Here is a 20,442-nt window from a genome sequence, read left to right on the forward strand (position 1 = left end):
GAGTCTCAGCCCCACTGCCAGTTTTCTAGAGGTTAATTGGAGATAAGAGTCTCTGGTCCTTTTGTGCTGGGGGGTGGCTTTGAACCTTGATCCTCAGGTCTCAGCCTCCTGAGTAGCTAGGATTTCAGGTGTGAGCCACTCGGCCCCATGCCTGGCTCAGCTCACTCTTGAGAGAAGGAAATCACAAGCTTTGTGATGTGTATGCAAAAATCAAATGTAATTAGCACCACAGACTTCTTAAATATTAGGTACCACCTGATCTCCCCGAGTGGGTGAAGGAGGAGGGCAGAAGCCAGAGCGCCAGCGTGGAGCAGGGCCGGGCAGAGCAGGAGGCACCCAGCCATCCCCCAGTGGCCGGGCGTGCAGCCAGTCACACAGGGCAGGGGCGGGGCGGGGCGACCTGGCGCTGGCTGGGACTCTGCGGCCATTAAGCTAGTCCCCAGAGCGGAGGTGGCCCGCCGGTCTCGAGGGCGCCGAGTGGGCGCAGAGGTTCTTCCTGGGACCTAAGGACAGGTGGGCCTCGGGGGGTGCCTCTGCCCTCCGGAGGGCTGCAGGGGGTGGATGCTGGGGGAGGAGGTGGAGGTAAACCTGCTTGGCAAGCCGCTCTGGGCTCCCCCCCCTCTGCGTTCCGCCCTCTGCCAGGCACTGGGGAGGGGACAGAGGAGGAGCCAGGGGAGTGCTGATGCCACCCCCCCCACCACCGCGACCCTGACTTTCCAGGAAGCCGGTCCTGAGTGCCAGTGCACTGCTGAAGCATCGGGTGAGACATCCTTGCCAGGAGGGGACCGGCGCGAAATTTGGAGGTGGTGGTTCTTGGAGACTTAAGAATGCTCTCGGTGTCTTAAGAAATCTTGGTGTCTTAAGAATGCTCTTTCTGTTTCCCACCTGCTTCAGGCATTCACACCACGGATAAAGTGAGACTCAGCCCGTTTGTCACCCAGGACCCCATCTCTAGAGAAGATGCATATGCCCTATGTGAGTGTGGGGAGAGGTGGGTCAGGGGTGGGGTCCTGTTTTAATGGTGACTCTTGTCTTAGAGCCTCTGTGGGGAGAGGGGTGGGCGCCACGCCTCCAACGGCTGCTGTGGGTCCTTGCCACCTGTTGGAGTTGTCTCACTGCTCAACTTTGCTTGGGCCGGCCGGGAAGATGGGCAAATCTGTCTCACCCAGGCTCAGTTTCCGACTCTCAGGAAGAGAGAGACAGTCATAGGCAGAGGTCTTGCCATAGAATATTACCCTCCAGAGTCAAACCAGAATACAGGATACGGCGCCCGGGGCACAAATGTCTGAAGCCAGACTTGCTGTGTGTGGTCTTTTCTGGGGTCAACTGATTCACCGCCTGACCAGCCCTACCAGCAAATTCCTAGCTCTGGCTTCGCATTCTAACCTAGAGTGAGGATCAGAAATCATCATGAGAGCTAGGCAACTGCTCCCATCCTGGCCTGCCAGGACCACAGAAGAATGGTTCCAGTATAGGATATTGAGGTAGGCTCACTGAGATTGTGTTCCCACGGATCATCTCCATGTGGGATCAAGTTCAAGTTCATGCTCTTCTCCAGAATGAAGATTAGACCACTTAAAAAATGTAGAAAGTGCTTAGAACAATACTGGGTTTTTCCTTGCTATAATTGCGGTCCCTGAAAGAGCATATCACACAGTGCCTGGTATTAGTTGGGCCTTTGCGGCTTAACTTGCAGTCAGGAGTGGCCATTTTTTTCTTCCTTTTTGTTTGTTTATTTTTGTGCTAGTATTTAGGGTTTGAAGGTAGGACCTGGGCACACTGTCTTGAGCTTTTTTACTCAAGGCTGCACACTTACCACTTGAGCCATAGCTCCACTTCTGGCTTTTTGGTGGCTAATTAGAGATAAAAGTCTCATGGACTTTCTGTTCCAGCTGCTTTTGAACTGAAATCCTCAGATCTAGCCTCCTGAGTAGCTGGGATTACAGGCATGAGTTGCCAGCTCCCAGCAAGAGTGACCATTTTTCAATATACCCCTCTTCCATCTGGTAGCTTTGTTCTTAGCAGTAATCATGGAATGAATAGTAAATATGTCCAGAAATGAAATGTAGACAGTGAACTTAATACATGCAGTCATGCCAGTAAAAATTTAAAAAACGAAGCTGAGTTTGGTGCCTGTAATGTCAGCTATTTGGGAGGTGGAGGCAGGAGGATCAAGAATTCAAGGCCAAAGTTGCCTTCTGCAGTGGTCTGCTGGTCAGTGTGGCCTTTGTAAGATTCCACCATGCTGTACTGTGGCCAGGGCCAAAAGGTACAGAAGGTGATGGTGCAATCAGTTAGCCTCTCTTCAGATATTTACAACATAGATCTAGGATCCAGGTGTGGCTCTAGGAACAAGTGCATATACGGATAGAAGACTGCAGCATTGGTTTTGATGAATGCATGAACCTTGTGTTAGAGGATGCAGAAGAAATTCATTCTAAAACAAAGTCAAGGAAACAACTGGCTCAGATCATGCTGAAAGCAGATAATATTACTCTACTACAAAGTGTCTCCAACTAGAAATGACCAGTGAAATGAGAAGTTATTAAGAATCTTATACAGTTGTTGTTGTTTTATAAATGTTCTTTGCTGGGAATCTAAGAAAACATCTATTCATATTGTATAATGAGCTGTGTTGTTAAGATGTAGTGTGCACAATTCTGATGACCTTGTGTTATCATTAGATAACACTAAATGCCTTGGGATTCTTTTTAAAAAATTTATTAACATATTTTCAAATATTTAGTTAATGCATGCTATTCCATTTTAGACATATGAGAAAAAAATGCGTGGAGGGCCAGGAGCATGGCCTACTGGTAGAGTTGCTCTCCTAGCATGCATGAAGCCATGGGTTCCATTCCTTGGTACCACATACACAGAAAAAACCAGAAGTGATACTATGGCTCAAGTGATAGAGCTCTAGCCTTGAGCAAAAAGTGTCCACACTCAGGACTGCAGTCTCACAAAGGCCCCTCTTCCACATATTTTGGGTTCCAAATCAGTGGACTGCCGTGATAACAATTGTATATTTTGTTTTGTTGCTGTCTTAGTGCTTGAACTCAGGGCCTACTGACCCTGACCTTTGCACAAAGCTAATGCTCTACCACTTGAACACAGCTTCCCTTCTGGCTTTTTTGGTGATTAATTAGATGTAAGAGTCTCACAGACTTTCTTCCCTGGGCTGGCTTTGAACTGTGATCCTCAGATCTCAGCTTCCCAAGTAGCTAGAATCACAGGTGTGAACCGTTGACACTCAGCTAATTGTATGTAGGCATGTTTAATTTCCCAAAGAGTCAGGCTTCACTTTTTGTTTTTCTTTTTTTTTTAATTTTTTATTGTAATTAGTAAAAGGGTTACATGATATTTGCAAGATAGAAGGTGCATTAATTCACATACATTGATACCCTTTCACATGTCTTGGTACCCATTACCCTCCCCTCACCCCCCCACTTTTTGTTTTTCTTTTATGTGTCTGTAAAATTCCAATGACGCTTTTAGATCTTAGGATTCAGGCAGATCCATGACAGAAATCTGATACTGCTTTGGCAGAGAGCTCTGAGATCATGAGTAAATTCATTTCCACCTCTAAGCTCAGTGTCTGGGTCTGAAAACCAGAGCTGTTGTAAGAATCCCTCACCCTTGCCCCAGGAGTGTCTGTGTGTGTATTGTGAGGGGGACATGAGCCAGCGCAGTTCTGATGCATGAGGGGTGACTTGGGCTCTCTAGAAGAACAGGCTTGAGGATATAGTGGTCAAGAGCTTGGGAGGGTAGAATGTTTTGCCTCATTTTCCCAGAATGCCAAGGACCTCTGGGCTGCTGAGGCTGGGTGTAGTGCCTACTGGAGCTGCTCTGATTCATTCCCCACTGGCACCGGCCTGGGCACGAGGGCAGTAAGGGAAGGGTATTATGTCAGGCCAGCCCCTGTCTACTCCTTCTTCAACTTTTTTGTTGTTGTTGGTGGTGGTCATGGGATTGAACTCTGGACCTGGGCACTCTCCCAGAGCTCTTCAGCTCAAGGCTACTGCCCTACCCTTGAGCCACAGTACCACTTCCAGTTTTCTGATGATTAATTGGAGATAAGACTTTCAGGGACTTTTTAGTGACCAGGCTGACTTTGAACTGCAATCCTCAGATCTCAGCCTCCTGAATAGCTAGGATTACAGGTGTGAGCCACGGTGCCCAACCATTCTTCAACTTTTCTCAGGGCCAGAGTCTGGGGACGTTAGTTCTCTTCTTTGTTCTCTTGCAAACTCTGACAGCACTCACCCCCATTTCTTCAATTACTGCTTTTAAAACTTGCTAGATAGACAACCAAAGAGCTCAGAGAGGTTAAGTAATTGCTAAAGGTCAGACAGGGACAAGGTGGAGGTGGCTGCTGACTGAGGTCTGGATCTGCTTCTGGGGCTTGTAGTTCTGTGAAGAATTTTTTTTTGGCTCCTAGAATCTTGCCAAAAATATCCCGGTTGGGAAGTCCTTCTCAGCATCACCCACACTGTGTTTATTACAGGCCTCCAGGATCCCTCTCAGGTGGAAAGTGAAAGCGCATGCATGCTCACTAAAGCACAAGGTTTAGGGGAACATGAAAGAGATGGGGCTCAGTCAGGATTTCAAAAGCTATGGTTTCTTCAACTGTCCCCAAAGCCACCTGCAACCCTTCCAAATAAAGAAATATAAGACAGGGCTGGGAATGTGGCTCAGTGGTAGAGTGTTTGCCTATAGTGTGCATGAAGCCCTGGGCTGGATTCCTCAATACCACACACAGAGAAAGTGTCAGAAGTCCCAGTAGTGGCACTGTGGCTCAAGTGCTAGCCTTGAGCAAAAAAAGAAGCTCAGGAACAGTGCTCAGGCCCTGAGTTCAAGCCACATGAATGATCAAAATAAAACAAAACAAACGAACAACAAACAAGGGAGAATAAGTCGACACTCCTTTGCTAAATGCCTCCTATGTGCCTTTTTATAGCTGTTGATGATTTTTAAACTCATTATCATCATTGATATATTCTTTTCTGCTGGTACTGGGGCTCAAACTCAGGGTTTGGGTGTTGTCTCTGAGCTGTTTTGCTCAAGGCTAGTGCTATGCTACACCTCCACTTTCAGTTTCTGGTAGTTAGCTGAAGACAAACGTCTCATGGACTTTCCTGCTCAGGTTGACTTTGAACTATGATCCTCAGCCTTCTCAGTAGCTAGGATTACAGTTGTGAGCGACCAGTGCCTAGTTTTACATGCTGTTTTATAGCTGTTGATAATTCAACATAATTCCATGAATCAAGAACTCTGCAAGAGGTCTCTCTGGAGAGTCAGAAATCAGCTAACGTTGGGCAAGTGACCTCCACTCCTCTAGCCTGTTTCACTCTCTGTGAAAAAAGACATGTGCACATATCTCACAGACTAACTTTTCATTCAGACCATCTCTGCCCTTCATTAATTTAATTTTTTTTTTGTCAGTTGTGTGGTTTGAACTCGGCTATCCCTGGAGCCATAGCACCACTTTTCTAGTGATTAATTGGAGATAAGAGTCTCACAGGGACTTTTGTGCTCGGTCTGGCTTTGAACCGTGATCCTCAGATCTCAGCCTCCTGAGTAGATAGGATTACAGGCATCAGCCACCACACCAGACTAATTTATTTATTGTGCTGGTATTGGACTCAGGGCCTGGGTACGCTCCCTTAGCTTTTTTGCTTTTGGACTGATGCTCTACCCTGTGAGACACATCTCTCTACATTTGGCTTTTTTTGCTGTCTAGCAGAGATAAGAGTCTCACAGACTTTTCAGTCTGGGCTGGGCTTTCAACCTTGATCCTGAGATGTCAGTCTTGTGGGTAGCTTGTATTATAGGTGTGACCCGTCAATGCCTGGCCCCCAATTCTCTCTTTTTTTTTATTTTTTTTATTTTTATTTTTTATTGTAATTAGTAAAAGGGTTACATGATATTTGCCAGATAGAAGGTGCGTTAATTCACATACATTGATACCCTTTCACATGTCTTGGTACCCATTTCCCTCCCCTCCCACACCCCCCACCCCCAATTCTCTCTTAAATTCATTTCAGCCAGGCTTTGGCCTCCAGCATTTAATAGGATCCATACTCATCCCCAGACCACTCTCTTGAAATGGGGCCTTCATGTGCCTCCTGGGCCTTTTCATGTAACTGCCTAATGTGTCTTTCAGTCCAGATTGTCCAAACCAGAATGTCTGGTCCTCCCTGGCCCACTCATCTGCTGCTAGCTACAATTTAACCTCCCAGCTGCTCTGACCAGGGACCCTGGGGTCATCTGATTCCTCTTGCCCTCCCATCCCTCCTCATTCCATCCGTGAAGCCTGCTGGCTAGATCTTCAAAGTGGATCCAACGTCCATTACCTCTCACCACTGCCTATTCCCTGTTTGTCTGAGCCATCATTACCTCTCTTGCTCTGATTATCTAATAGCCTGCTTCCCTCTATGCCCTCCACATGACCTCTTCTAGACAGTAGCTGGAGGGACCCTATAAAATCCTACACAGGATCACGTTCTTCCTTATACTGGACACCTTGCATGCCTGTTAGTCAAAGTCAAAGCCTAAGGCCTTGCACAGGGTAGCAGTTGTCCCTCACCACCCTCATATAACCCCTTTGATCCTTCAAGCTATCGGTGTCCTCTTTCCCTCACCCACACTGGCCTCCTTGCTGGCCCTGACCAAGTGGGGTCTTTGCTTCTCTCCGCTTAGACATCTGAAGGCCTCACTCCCAGACCTCCTTCAGGCTCAGTGAGACTTTCTCAGGTCCTCTGGCCCTCCCCTGCCCCTCCCCCCAATGTCTCTGTGCCTCCTATTTAACATTACATCCCATCTCCACTTTACTTCCCCTCCAGTCCCAACACTGGAAACTTTTCTTCTTTCTGGTTTTTGTTTTTGTTTTGTTTTGCTTTGATGCTGGTCCTATGGCTTGAACTCAAGTCCTAGGCACTGTCCTTGAGCTTCTTTGACTCAAGGCAAGTACCCTGCCACTTGAACAACAGCCCCACCCCCAGCATTTTCTGAGTAGTTTATTGTAGATAGAAGTCTCATGGACTGTCCTGCCAGGCTGGCTTTGAACCACAACCTTCATATTTCAACTTTCTGAGGAGCTAGGATTACAGCCATGAACCACCGGCATCTTCTTCTTTCTGTTTTTGTTTGGTAGTCTTCTAATATTTTAGCTTATTTTAAAATATACTGAGTATCAACAATTACTAAGTTCTTCTTTTTTTTTTAAACCATTTGTCTTTTTTCTTGCTAGTGAACAAAATCTCCTTGAATACATGGGAGAGGTCTTTGTTTTATTCAGAAACAGCTCAGGGTTCCAGAGGGTGCTTGGCTGGCAAGCAGCTCAGTGTCTAGGGAAATAACTGAGTTCCTTCATCCTGATAGGCCCCATCCATGGGCAACCCCGGGTTGAGGGGACTTCTAAGGGGTTCCCCTGCTCTGCTCACTTCCTGTTGGGGTGGGGGAAGGGGAATTGTTATTAATTAGAATCATCATCAGCGACACTTGTCCTGGAAGTGAGGCTGGGTGAGGGCTGTGCATTCAGTCTGCCGCACACACACATTGGGTAACACCCTAATTCTCATGTGCATACACACACAACGCATCACACCCTAGTCCTCCTGTGTGCACATACCAGCAACACATCACTCCCTAGTCCTCATGTGTCCTCATGCTGCTTTCAGTGTCCGGGATCTCGAAGGGCTTCAGCTCTTAAATCACTGATAACCAGAATACCGGGTGCCATGGGTGCCGGTGACTCACACCTCCTAGCTATTCAGGAGGCTGAGATCTGAGGATCGAGGTTTAAAGCCAGCCAGGGCATGAAAACTGGAAATGGTGCTGTGGCTCAAGGGGTAGAGCGCTAGCCTTGAGCTGAAGAGCTCAGGGACAGTTGCCCAGGCCCAGAGTTCAAGCCCTACAGTTGACAAAAACAAAACAAAATAAAACAAAAAACAAACCCAGCGCCAGTGGCGTAGCTTTCCTGTTATTTATTTTGTTTTAGTGGCCTGTGGATGAATTCCAGGGCCCCAGGCTGGCAAAGCAATCTTAACCACTGAGCAACACCTCTCAGTCCCAGGAATGTCTTTTTTTTGGGGGGGAGGGGGGGAGAAGCATGTTTTCCATGTCTGCTTGTGTAATGGATGTTGGCTAATTCATTTAATTATTTCCACTAAAGTTGCTTGAGTGGTTTACTTGTATGAATTTCAGAGTCCAGAAATTGCCTCCTAGTTTGCTTGCTAAGAAATAAAAGGTGTCACACAGCTTTTTGTAACTTTGTCTTTGTGGGGAGAGAAAAAGCTGTTTTTGTCCTGAAACCCATAGGCCGGTGGTTACAAAGTTTCAGCCTTGCTGTTGTTACTGCCTGTGCTTTGTGAAAGTCTTGGTTAGCTACTGTGGTAACTCTGGTTCTTGGGCCAGTCCCACTCTGGAGAAGGCAACCTGGGGCTGGGGCTGGGTTGGAAGGTCTTCTGCCAACCCAAGGCGCTTTTTTTCTCCATATATTTTTATTGTAATTAATAGAAAGGTTACATTATATTCACCAGATAGAAGGTACATTACTTCACAAACATTGATATCTTTTCTCATGTCTTGATCCCCATTTCCTTCCCCCCACACCTACCCCTCTTTTTTTTTTTTGTCAGCTGTGGGGTTTGAACTCTGGGCCTGGGCACTGCCCCTGAGCTCTTCAGCTCAGGGCTAGTGCTCTACTACTTGAGCCACAGCCCCACTTCTGCTTTTCTGGTGGTTAGTTGGAGATAGTGCCCAGGCTGGCTTTGAACTTGGATCCTCAGATCTCAGCCTCCTAAGTAGCTAGGATGATAGGTGTGAGCCACCAGCACCCTGCTACTTCCTTAGTTTTGATCCAGCTGAACTGGCTAATGTCTGTCATTAAATAATGCACATACCCAGCACTGGAATTCCAGCACTCAAGAGGCTGATGTGGGAGGCTCACACTTAAGCATACACTTTCGGATGTCCTCTTCAGCCCCATTTACCCCTATACCTTCTCCCACACAGGTGCCTTCCCTCCCCGTTCTATGGTCCTGAGAAAATAGTTGCATATTATTGCGAGACACTGATAGGAATTCTCTGCTATGTGCTAGGCCAGGTTGGAGGTACCTGTGAAACACTTTCCAGGTTGGCAGCTCTTGCCAAATGAAGAAGTAAGGTCTGCTTGGTTGACACTCAGGGTGCAGTTAAGCACTGGGCCTGGGAACCAGCCAGCCTGATGGTGATTGCTGGCCTTCTGCCCATGAGCTGTGTGGCTTTGTGCCAATTCATCCACCTCTGTGAGCCTGATTTGAAGAAGCATTGGGGTTCATAATAAGACCTACTTCAGGATGGATGTGTGGGTTTATCGAGCCCTCCTTGTAAACTGCTTAGCAGTGAGCTTGTCCTAGACTAGGAGTTCAATGAATAATATTGTTAGAAAGATTGACAGTAATTCAATGAAGAAGTTCTTTAGGTTTGTATTTTGCCATTCCTAATGACAGGAGATGGGCCTGGGATCCCTGCAGGCTTTAAATACAGGCTTGTGGGCACGTGCCTATGTCCTGCCAAGCTGATTGTTTCCTAACAGAGTCTTGCCCCTGGCCCCTGAACCTCCTGCGGCTTCTAACGAGGGTTGTTATTGCTCTTGCAGCCAGAGCCCAAGCCTGGAGACCTGATTGAAATTTTCCGCCCTTTCTACAGTCACTGGGCCATCTATGTTGGCAATGGATACGTGATCCACTTGGCTCCTCCAAGTAAGAGCAACAGGGTCCCCACTGCTTGGGACCCAGAGGCTAAGAAGAGGTGGGCGGTTGGGGATGGTAAGCTGTAGTCCTACCTTTGGCATGGTTGGCAATTTGTTCTTAAATTTTACCAACAGAATTTGGTGTGGGGCAATGGTTTTCAGATTCTTCTCCTTGGAGTCCCAGGTGGGTTCTTGTAAGGATTGAGATGGGCATTCAAGGGGGAATAGTTCTGCTTTTACATGTTGTGTGTGTGTGTGTGTGTGTGTGTGTGTGTGTGTGTGTGTGTGTCTTGAAATCAGGGTAGAGGAACTGTACCTAAGAATTTTTACTCAAGGCTGGTACTCTACCACTTGAACCACAGCTCCACTTCTGGCTTTTTTGGTGGTTAGTTAGAGATAAGAGTCTTACAGACTTTCCTGCCTAGGCTGGCTTTGAACTGTGATCCTTGAATCTCAGCTTCCTGAGTAGCCAGGATTACAAGGGTGAGCTACCAGTTCCTGGCCTGCTTCTACATTATTATGTACTATATTTTGTATATATGCAACATGTATAAAACTTTTGCTGGTTAATTGGAGTCTCAAAGACTCTTTTGCTCTCACTGCTTCAAATCTTGATCCTCATATCTCAGCTTTCTGAATAGTAAGGATTCCAAGTAGGTGCCCAGCTTGTATCACTTCTTGACTACCTGGCATCTTCACTTGGGTCTTTGGCACTTGAACTTTACATGCCCTCCATGAAAGGTTCTAGTGGATAATGCCATCCAGTTTCTCAGGCCAAAAGCCTAAGAGCCATTCTTAGTCCTTGTTACCTCATATCTCATCTATCAGGAAGCCCTGTTGGCTTTGTTTCTGAAACAGACCCCAAGTGGGATTATTGTCACAGCCTCACTGTGACACGCCTGGGACAAGTGACCCCTGTGCTGCCTGATGCCACCCTGGGACTGCTGGTTGAGTAGGATTGTTCTAAATTGTAAATTGGATACTGCCACCCCTCTCCTTAAAACTCCCTCAGGTGGCTGGAAGTATAGCTCAATGGTGGAATTCCATGAAGTCTTGGATTTGATCCCCAGTACAGCAGAAGGAAAAGAAAAGGCTATATGCATAGGATAAGATTCCAATTACATAGAAACAACTGGTGCTGTGGGTGGTGGCGTCTATAATTCTAGATACTTGGGAGGCTGAGATCTGGGGATCAGGTTCAAAGCCAGCTTGGGCAGGAAAGTCCACAAAACTCATTTCCAAGTTAACCACTAAAAAGCTGGAAGCAGAACTGTGGTTCAACTGTCAGAGTGCTCATCTTGAGCAAAAAATCTTAGAGACAAAGCCCAGGACCTGAGTTCAAGCTCCAGGACCAGCACAGCACTCTCTCTCTCTCTCTCTCTCTCTCTCTCTCTCTCTCTCTCTCTCTCTCTCTCCCTTTCTCCCTTTCTCTTTCTCTCTCCCTCCCCCCCTCCGTTTCATACCACTGTGAGACTTAGTGGTTAACTTCCTTAACTTTTAATATGTATGTGTGTATGCACAAGCAAGTGTGTGTGTGTGTGTGTGTGTGTGTGTTGTGTGTGTGTGTGCATGTCTTAAGCCCTACAGCCCAACTATGGATTCTACACCTTTAACTATGGTGCTATTGTCTAGTTTGACATTTCCCAGTGTTATCATAAATTCTCTGAAACATCCATGTGTCCTTTCTACTATTATTTTCAGGATTTAGTGTTTTCTGGTTGGGCATGAGATCCTATTTGTAATCCCAGCCATTTAGTAATACAATCATGATCCAAAGTAACACAGGGCAAACACTCAGGACCCTTACTGACTTATCTGGAAGAGAAGTAAAGGGTACAGCTCAGTTGGCAAAATGTGTACCTAGCAAGAACAAAGTCCTGAGTTCAAACCCTGTACCACTAGGGAAAAAGAAAGAAAATGTGGATTTTTTAAGTATTGGTGGCAAGGTTGAACCACATGTATGGATCACCCAGGTAGTCAAGGATAAGACCAGGATGAGAGCCCTGAGCTGAGTGTCAGTCTGGGCCCAGTGTACTTTAAGGAAGCTCTTATTCTCTGGTGTTGACTCTGCATGCACACAATGCTATAAGTTGGTGCTTCCTTAAATGTGTACTTTAGGCAATTTGCTCGAATCACCCTAGGGCCAGCCTTGCCATCTACCATGCTCTACCCTAACTGTGCAGATTGGCTAGGAGTGGGGGCTCAGCCTCTCTTCTAACATCAGCTCTTCTTTGCTTCCATTCTGGTCCTGCTTTGGAGCCTAGGTTCTTGTTTGCCAGGTCTTTTGTGTGTGGGGGGGGGGTGGATCACGAGGCTTGAACTAGTCCTGGGAGCTATTCCTGAGCTCTTCAGCTCAAGTCTACTGCCCTACCCTTGAGCCACAGCGCCACTTCTAGTTTTCTGGAATAAGAGTCTCACAGACTTTTGCGCCCAACCTGGCTTTGAACTGAGATCCTCAGGTCTCAGCCTCCTGAGTAGCTAGTATTACAGGTGTGAGCCACTAGCACCTGGCTCTTTAGTAATTTTTTTCCCTTATATTTATTGCTCAAGTTTATTTCTGAGTTGGGTCTGTGTTAGACATAAAGATGCATGAAAATCCCCAACATCCATCCCTTGCCATTTGTCCATTTGTACATTGAGATGACTAAATTTTCCAAGCTTATACACCTAGAAAAAGGCAAGTCCCAGATCAGGCTAAGGTTTGCCTGACACCAGGAAGCCTAGCATGTTCTCCCCCGCTCCACCTTTCTCTCTCTCTCTCTCTCTCTCTCTCTCTCTCTCTCTTTCTCTTTCTGGTTTGAACTTGGCCTGGGTGCTATTCCTGAGCTCTTTAGCTCAAGGCTACCACCCTACCCTTGAGTCAAGCCCCACTTCCTGTTTTCTAGGGATTAATTGGAGATAAGAGTCTCATGTTCTTTTGTGCCTGGGCTGGCTTTGAACACCAATCCTCAATCTCAGCCTCCAGAGTAGCTAGGATTACAGGCGTGAGCCACCACTCCAGCTAGGAAGCCTAACTCTTTTTTTTTTTTTCTCCAGTCCTGGGCTTGAGCTCAGGGCCTGAGCACTGTCCTTGGACTTTCTCAAGGCTAGAGCTCTACCACTTGAGCCTCAGCACCACTTCCGGCTTTTTTCTATGTATGTGGTACTGAGGAATCGAACCCGGGTCTTCATGCATGCTAGGCAAGCACTTTAACCACTAGGCCAAACTCCCGGCCCCGGAAGCCTAACTCTTGACCACATAGGCCAGGAAAACCAGATTGGATCTTTGAAATGATTAATCTTGTCAACATGATTAGAGTGAGAGATGCCTAGAATATTTGCAAAGCACACCTCTATGTGTGTCTGTCATAGCAATCCCTTGTGGATGGTACCCAGGCTGCCTACCTAGCTGGGACCAGCTCTGAGCCCCAGGCTCTACCCTGGACCAATTCCTTTGTTTTTTCTTTGTGGACGTACAGGTGAAATAGCAGGAGCTGGTGCAGCCAGCATCATGTCTGCCCTGACTAACAAAGCTATCGTAAAGAAGGAACTGCTGTGTAATGTAGCTGGAAGAGACAAGTTCCAGGTCAATAACAAACATGATGACAAGTACACTCCACAACCTCTCTACGCAATCATCCAGCAGGCAGAGGAGCTGGTGGGCCAGGAGGTCCTCTACAGTCTGACCAGCGAGAACTGTGAGCACTTTGTGAATGAGCTGCGCTATGGAATTGCTCGCAGTGATCAGGTGCGTTCTCAATGCCCTTTTTCCAGAAACCAGCCCATTCCCCCACATGGTAGTGGCTACACACGGTGAGGGTAGAGACAGAGCTGGCTTGGAACTGTGATCCTCACATCTCAGTCTCTTGAGTAGCTAGGATTACAGGTGTGAGCCTCTGGTGCTTAGTTTGGCATTTCTAATGAAGGATGATTCTTTTTTTTTTTCTCCTTTTCACAATTTTTTTTTTTTTTTTTTTTTTTTTTGCCAGTCCTGGGCTTGAGCTCAGGGCCTGAGCACTGTCCTTGGACTTTCTCAAGGCTAGAGCTCTACCACTTGAGCCTCAGCACCACTTCCGGCTTTTTTCTATGTATGTGGTACCGAGGAATCGAACCCGGGTCTTCATGCATGCTAGGCACACACCTTAACCACTAGGCCAAACTCCCGGCCTCCTTTTCACAATATTTTTATTTATGATGCACACAATGTAGCCACTTTCACTATCTGTATTCCTATAATACCAGCATAGAAGTTATCCTGGACCCATCAGTTGTGTTACAAGATGATTCCCAAGCTAGCACCCACTTTTGGACAGATTGCTTATCCCCAAGAGTTTGCACCATCAGGACTAACTAGATACCATTTTCTTGTATTTAATTGTTCTCTTTGACTTCACACAAAGCATGATACCAACAATGAGGTGATTATTGTTTTCCTTGACAAAGTATCTTTTGTATGAACTACTGGGATCAGCATTCTTTCTCAGGCAGTAAAGTTCTGTAAAGATCTAGGCCCATATTGTTTCCCCTCCATTATCTGTACAATCTCTCCCACTTTGCCACAGAGCTTAGCAAGGAAAACACTGGATACACTGATTTCATGTAGGTTCCCTAGTGAGTTAACCCACCACCAGAACATGGCTGCCACAAAACTCTAATTTCCCCTTCTTTTTTTGTTGGTTGTGGGACTTGAGCTCAGGGTGTACACCCTGTCTCTGAGCTTCTTCCCCTCAAGGCTAGCACTCTGCTACTTTGAGCCTCGGCACCACTTGCTGTGATTGATTGGAGCTAAGAGTCTCATGGACCTTCCTGCCAGGGCTGGCTTTGAACTGTGATCCTCAGATCTCAGTCTCCTGAGTAGCTAGGATTTCAAGTTTGAGCTACTTCACCTTGCTTCTAATTCCCTTTTAGAGGATTAAGGCTAGCTAGCAGTATGAAACTTGTAACTAAAGAAGAGAGGAAATGAGGAAAGAGGGCATGTAGAAGGTGGGCACTTTGATTCTGGGGAGAATTTATTGTAGTACCATCCAGGTGCCCAATATTGGTATTTTTTGTTGTTTGTATATGAGATGGACAGTTTCTCTAGAAAGTCTTCCAAATTCTTGTAGGAAGGGCAAAGTTCTGTGAACAGAGAAAGGTAGGAAGTCTGAGAGTCTCATTGAGCATGTCCATATACTCTATCTCTTGTTTGGGGTCTGCTTGTTTGGAGTACAAATCCTTTTCTAGGCTCATTCAAGGATCAGATTACAAGATTCAAGGACCAGATTACAATTCTCGCTCCAGACCTGGTTCCAGAAGTACCTGGGGTCATCAATCTAAATCTTTTGTGCAACCCTTAAGAAAAGATTCCTTAGCCAAGTGTGGTGACTCACACCTGTAATCCTAGCTACTCAGGAGGCTGAGATCTGAGGATTGCTGTTCAAAGACAGCTTGGGCACTAAAGACCCTAAAGACCATGAGACTCTTATGTCCAATTAATCACTAGAAAATGGGAAGTGGGGCTGTAGCTCAAGTTGTAGGGTTTTAGCCTTGAGCTGAAGAGCTCAGGGACGATTCCCAGGCCTAGGGGTAGGTGGTAGCTTTGAGCTGAAGAGCTCAGGGATAATGCCCAGGCCTAGAATTCAAGCCCCATGACCCACAAAAAGAGAAAAGAAAAGAAAAGGTTCCTTGGCGTGGTGGCTCACACCTATAATCCTAGCTACTCAGGAGGCTGAGATCTGAGGATCTCAGTTCAAAGCCAGCCTGGGCACTAAAGTCCTAAAGTCTGTGAGACTCTTAAACCCAGGAGTGGCACTGTGGTTCAAGGGGTTGGGCAGTAGCCCTGAGCTAAGAGCTCAGGGACAACGCCCAGGCTCACAATTCAAGTCCCACCACTGACAAAAAAAAAAAAAAGGTTTCTATTGCTTAATTAGGGACTGGGCCTCAACTTTATTCTACATGGCCTTAGGATTTTGTCACTAGAAAAAAAATGCTTTTTGGGGGCTAGGAGTTTGGCCTAGTGGTAGAGTGCTTGCCTAGCACAAAGACTGGGGTTTGATTCCTCAGTACCACATGCATAGGAAAAAGCTGAAAGTGGTGCTGTAACTCCAGTGGCAGAGTGCTAGACTTGAGAAATCCCAAGAACAGTACCCAGGCCCAGAGTTCAAGCCCCAAGACTGTAAAAAAAAATGCTTTTTTCCCCCATTATTGTCAGATCTGGTTCTGCCACTCATCTACATGCACAGCCCAAACAAATGCCTTATTCATTTTAGTTATGTTTTAGGAGGAAATGCATATGACATATATTAATTTTTTACCTTGAAATTTTCTCTTTGGCAATATTTTTTCTTCCTATCGCAAACAGCACAAACCTGATGTTCTAAAACTTTAAATATAACATCAGTGCTCTTCACACTTGTGTAATTTCTTTAAGAACACAAAGGGAGCACAAGAGAAATCCACATGTGATGGTTCATACCTGTAATTCTAGTACTGAGAAGGTTAGGGCAGGAAGAGCAAAAGTTTGAGGTCAGCCTGGGATACCCAGTGAGATTCTGTGTCAGAAAATCCTTAAAAACCAAAACCTAGCCCAGTGGTAGAGTGCTAGCATGAGTGAAGACCCAGGTTTGAGCCGGAAATGGTGCTGTGGCTCAAGTAGTAGAGTACTAGCTTTGATAAAGCCTAAGGACAGTGCTCAGGCCCTAAGTTCAAGCCCCAGGACTGGCAAAAGAAAATTTACCAAAACCAAGGGGGCCGGTAGTGTAGCTTAGTGGTAGAGTGCTTGCCTAGCACATACTCAGAAAAAGCCAGAAGTGGTGCTGTGGCTCAAATGGAAGAGCTCTAGCCTTGAGCAAAATCTAAGGACAGTGCCCAGCCCCTGAGTTCAAGCCCCGGGATTGGAAAAAAAACAAAAACAAAAACAAAAAACAAGGGGCTGGGAGTTTGGCCTAGTGGTAGAGTGCTTGCCTAGCATGCACAAAGACTTGGGTTCAATTTCTCTGTTCCATATACATAGAAAAAGCCAGAAGTGGTGCTTTGGCTCAAGTGGTAGAGCTCTAGCCTTGAGAAAGCCCAAGGAGAGTGCTCAGGCCTGAGTTCAAGGCCCAGGACTGGCAAAAAAAAAAAAAAAAAAAAAAAAAATATATATATATATATATATATATATATATATATATATATATATACACCAAAGTAAAAAACCCACCCCAAACAAAATAATGACAAGACAAAATCATTGCAAACAGAGCCCTCCTATGCCTGGCAGGGTGGGGCAGGGTGGTAGAGTGAGGAGCTGAGTCACTGCTCTCATGGAGGCCATACCTTATTGAATTCTCAATAACCACCTCTCTCTGACTTAGCACTTTCCCATTGGCTGGCCCAGGATCTTGACGACCCTGGCATCATCGTCCCATTCTTTCCACAGTTACCCTTTGAGGCTTCATGTGCTTTAAATAGCCACAGGGTGAATCCAGTTCCCTGGATTATGGTTGCATCATGTACATTCCAGGCCAGACGGCACCATGCTCTGACTCTTTCCACATCGGCCTTCTCCTCCATTCTTCCCTGCCAATATTTGTTGACTGAGGTTGGCCAGGGGAGGCCAAGGGGCATGGGAGGCATCTGGAGATGAGTGAGCCTGCTGAACGTACAGCATGTTCTCACATTCCCAATACAGAGTATGACTCAGTCCCTTCTCTGTTGCAGGTCAGAGATGTTATCATGGTCACAGGCATGGTAGGAGTGAGTCTGGCAGTCGGGAGCCTCATTGGCCTCATGTTCTCAAGAATCAAGAAGCAAAGCAATAAATGAAGGGCCATCCCATCAAGGCCATCTTTAGACATCGGATACAGGAAGATGGAGAGTCTTCTTTTGCTCAGATCTTGGGGGTTTAGACTTCTTTACATTTTGTAATGAGCCTTATTTTCACCGAATAAAATAAAGCACAGTAAGCGAGGCCTTTGCTGGGGGACATGGAGCACAAACTGCCTGGTGTGAAGTTTGTGGAGGGAACTGGATTCTGCTCCTTTTATAGTTTTCCTCTTCCTCTTATTTGTGTTCTTTGCCTTACAAAAACAGAGTCTAACTGCAGCTAGCTCAAGGGAGTTTCTGGTTGTCAAGATGTATCCGGGGTAACCAGGAAGACAGGCAGTCCACATATGCGGAAAAAGAAACCATTAGATAACAAGGGTTGTTGTGCTGGATTTATCTATGAGGCACCATAGCGTGCGGGGTGCAGGCCATGGTGATCTCATGATTTACATCTGTGGCAGGGCAACTCTCTCAGCAGTGAGTGCACACAGCCGAGGGCAGGCCCTGGACAGTAAAGACTATATAGAGTGAAAGCCTTGCAGACCCTGTCAATTGATCTTTTTTTTTTTTTTCCATTATTAGCTTGAAAGAGTGGAGCCACAGACCACTGCTTCACCCCTTTGCCTTCAGGGTCCCACCGAGGTACACCGATGCCTCTGTTGTATGATCCAGCACGTGGGATGACTGCCTCTAACATCTCAGCTATCTGTATTGGCAGCCTTTGGGGGCCGAGTGAGCTCAAAGTCCCTAAAGCTTAACTGGTTCCTGGCCTTCAAACTTTGTGGTTTTGGCTCAGTCTGAAAGCCTGTTTAACCACAGGCCGTTGACAGTCAGTCTGTATAAGCTAATCACTGCACTCAGGTCTGTTTCCCAGTGGAATATAAAGTGTCACAGAAAAGTGAACAGACTGTGGACAAACAAAGCAAAATATTCAGAATAGTAGAAGTAACTCAGGTTTATTTCATGCCAGATGTCAGTGAACCCAGTGGCTGAGTGTTGACTGAAAAAACATACAGGGCTTTAATAGGCAAATTTAGGATAGGGAGGGGGTGTAGACGTGGGGCAGTCACATAGGCTGCTGTTGGGAGCGGGTTAGGTTAAGAGGATACAGGTGCAGGGCAGTCATGTAGGCTGTGGCGAGATCAGCAATCACAGCTCATGCCTGTCTGTAAGCCTAGCTATTAAGGAGGCTGAGATCTGAGGTTCATGGTCCAAAGCCAGTCTGGGCAGGGCTGGCTTGAGATTCATCTCCAATTAGGCATCAAGCAAGTTGAAGTAGAACTATGACACAAGCGGTAGAGTACTAGCCTTAAACAACAACAAAAAAAAGTGCATGCACATGCGCACACACGTGTGTGTGTGTGTGTGTGTGTGTGTGTGTGTGTGTGTGTGTGTATATGTAGGAATTTACAGCCACGTGGGAGGCAGGGTTTTAAACCATTACAACTAGAGTTCAAGAGATAAGGGTAGCTTTTACAACTATGGCAGTTTCTCTTCATTTTCTGTGTTGTGTGTCTGCTAAGCTCCTTGGCAAAGGAAGTTTTCTGAAATGGTCCAGGGAATGAAGTTGTTGGGTGGGGTAGCCAACTTCTGGCCAGTATTCAATGTAAACTGATTTCTCAATGATTACACCTCTCATTCAGCAGAGACTAACATCTTTTGTACTTTGGACAAATGAGTTGATGCTATCTGGGGGCACTTTCATTTTTTCTTTCTTTTTCTTTTTGTCGCTTGTGAGACCTAAACTCTGGGCCTGGGTGTTGTCTCTGGGTTCTTCAGCTCAAGGCTACCACCCTACCCTTTGAGTCACAGCACCACTTCCAGTTTTCTAGTGGTTAATTGGAGATAAGAGTCTCGCCTCTAATCCTACCTACTCAGGAGGCTGAGATCTGAGGATCAAGGTTCAAAGCCAATCCAGGCACAAAAGGACCTGAGACTCATCTCCAATTAACCTCTAGAAAACGGGAAGTGGGGCTTGGCTCAAGGGTAGGGTGGTAGCCTTGATCTGAAGAGCTCAGGGACAGCATCCAGGCTGAGTTCAAGTCCCATGACCCCCCCCCCCCCACACACACACAAAGAAAAGTTGGGGGACACACACTTTCTGAGAATGAAAAGGGGAATTTTCTAGGGGAAAAACCCAAGGAGTTTTTAATCTGGTTGTGCTATTGGGTCCATAGACCCGCCCTCTTGGGGAATGTATCTGGTTTGATTGGGTAAGCAGTGGTCACATGTTGCTGGAGAGTTTTCTGATTGGACCCTCCTATTTATACCAGAGGTATACATTTCTGATTGGACACTTCTCATCTTAGAGCAGAAGGTGGGAAGGGGGATGGCTTGCCTTCTGCTTGGCCTTTGTAAAGCACTCTGATTGGCTCTCCTGAGCAAGGGACTCTTCTGATTGTATCCCTCTCACCTGAGAACAGGAGAGCACAAGTGGGAGAGCTTGCCTTCTGCTGTGTATCTGGTTGTAAGCATCTGTGCTAGTCTTGGAACCCACAGTCCAGGATCCACCAGGAACAAGTAAGGGGTTTAGTGATGCCCCGTTGTTGGCCTTTGCTTCAGCTGTCCTTTTTCACCCCTGGCTACTTAAACAAGGTCAGTTAACTGTTTCTCCTTCCCCACTCATGTCCCGGTAGGCCTCTGCTTGTTGCTGGGATAATGTTGGCATTCTTGCTTGTTGCTGGAATCAGCTGGTCTGATTCCATGTTGGAGGGAAGTGGCTGACATAGTCAGGAACTCTACATCAGTAAGACACTTACATGGAGATCAATAGAAATAGCTCCTGAGGAGCGACCTAGAGCCCATTAAGATTAAAAAGTTAAGTTTGACAAGTAAGTACTTGTAAGAGTTGTCCTTCAGGGGGGCTGACTGTCAACACTCCAGAGGATCAAATTTGTTCCAAGCCTCCTGGATCCATGATTGATCCTTGGTTTCAAGGCCTC

At 46.4% G+C, this 20,442-nt stretch overlaps 1 protein-coding gene and 1 pseudogene across 4 annotated transcripts; both read left to right on the top strand.

Annotated features, from left to right (window-relative positions):
- The first annotated feature begins 409 nt into the window (after positions 1 to 409).
- LOC150052422 (phospholipase A and acyltransferase 3-like) lies at positions 410 to 17,673 on the top strand. Of its 4 annotated transcripts, none has more exons than XM_090347472.1 (5): positions 410 to 513; positions 895 to 975; positions 9,644 to 9,746; positions 13,195 to 13,463; positions 17,396 to 17,673. In XM_090347472.1, exons 2-5 carry the CDS (start codon positions 961 to 963, stop codon positions 17,498 to 17,500), a joined length of 492 nt encoding a protein of 163 aa, XP_090203598.1. In that variant the 5' UTR covers positions 410 to 513; positions 895 to 960; the 3' UTR covers positions 17,501 to 17,673. The 4 variants fall into 4 exon arrangements, with proteins under 4 accessions (XP_090203598.1, XP_090203596.1, XP_090203599.1 ...); XM_090347473.1 differs by lacking the exon at positions 410 to 513 and adding an exon at positions 682 to 760; XM_090347471.1 differs by lacking the exon at positions 410 to 513 and adding an exon at positions 721 to 803.
- Positions 2,243 to 2,524, top strand: LOC150052423 (small nuclear ribonucleoprotein E pseudogene; annotated as a pseudogene).
- Positions 17,674 to 20,442: the final 2,769 nt, after the last annotated feature.

The sequence above is a fragment of the Megascapheus bottae genome, chromosome 16 (genome assembly GCF_031878675.1).
Source record: "Megascapheus bottae isolate mThoBot1 chromosome 16, mThoBot2.hap1, whole genome shotgun sequence".
Lineage (NCBI taxonomy): Eukaryota > Metazoa > Chordata > Mammalia > Rodentia > Geomyidae > Megascapheus > Megascapheus bottae.

Coding starts and splice junctions, on each gene's coding strand:
- LOC150052422 (XM_090347470.1), top strand. CDS start 562: ATGCTGGGGGAGGAGGTGGAGGTAAACCTGCTTGGCAAGCCGCTCTGG. Junction 976..13,194: donor AGAAGATGCATATGCCCTAT/GTGAGTGTGGGG, acceptor GTGGACGTACAG/GTGAAATAGCAGGAGCTGGT. Junction 13,464..17,395: donor GAATTGCTCGCAGTGATCAG/GTGCGTTCTCAA, acceptor TCTCTGTTGCAG/GTCAGAGATGTTATCATGGT.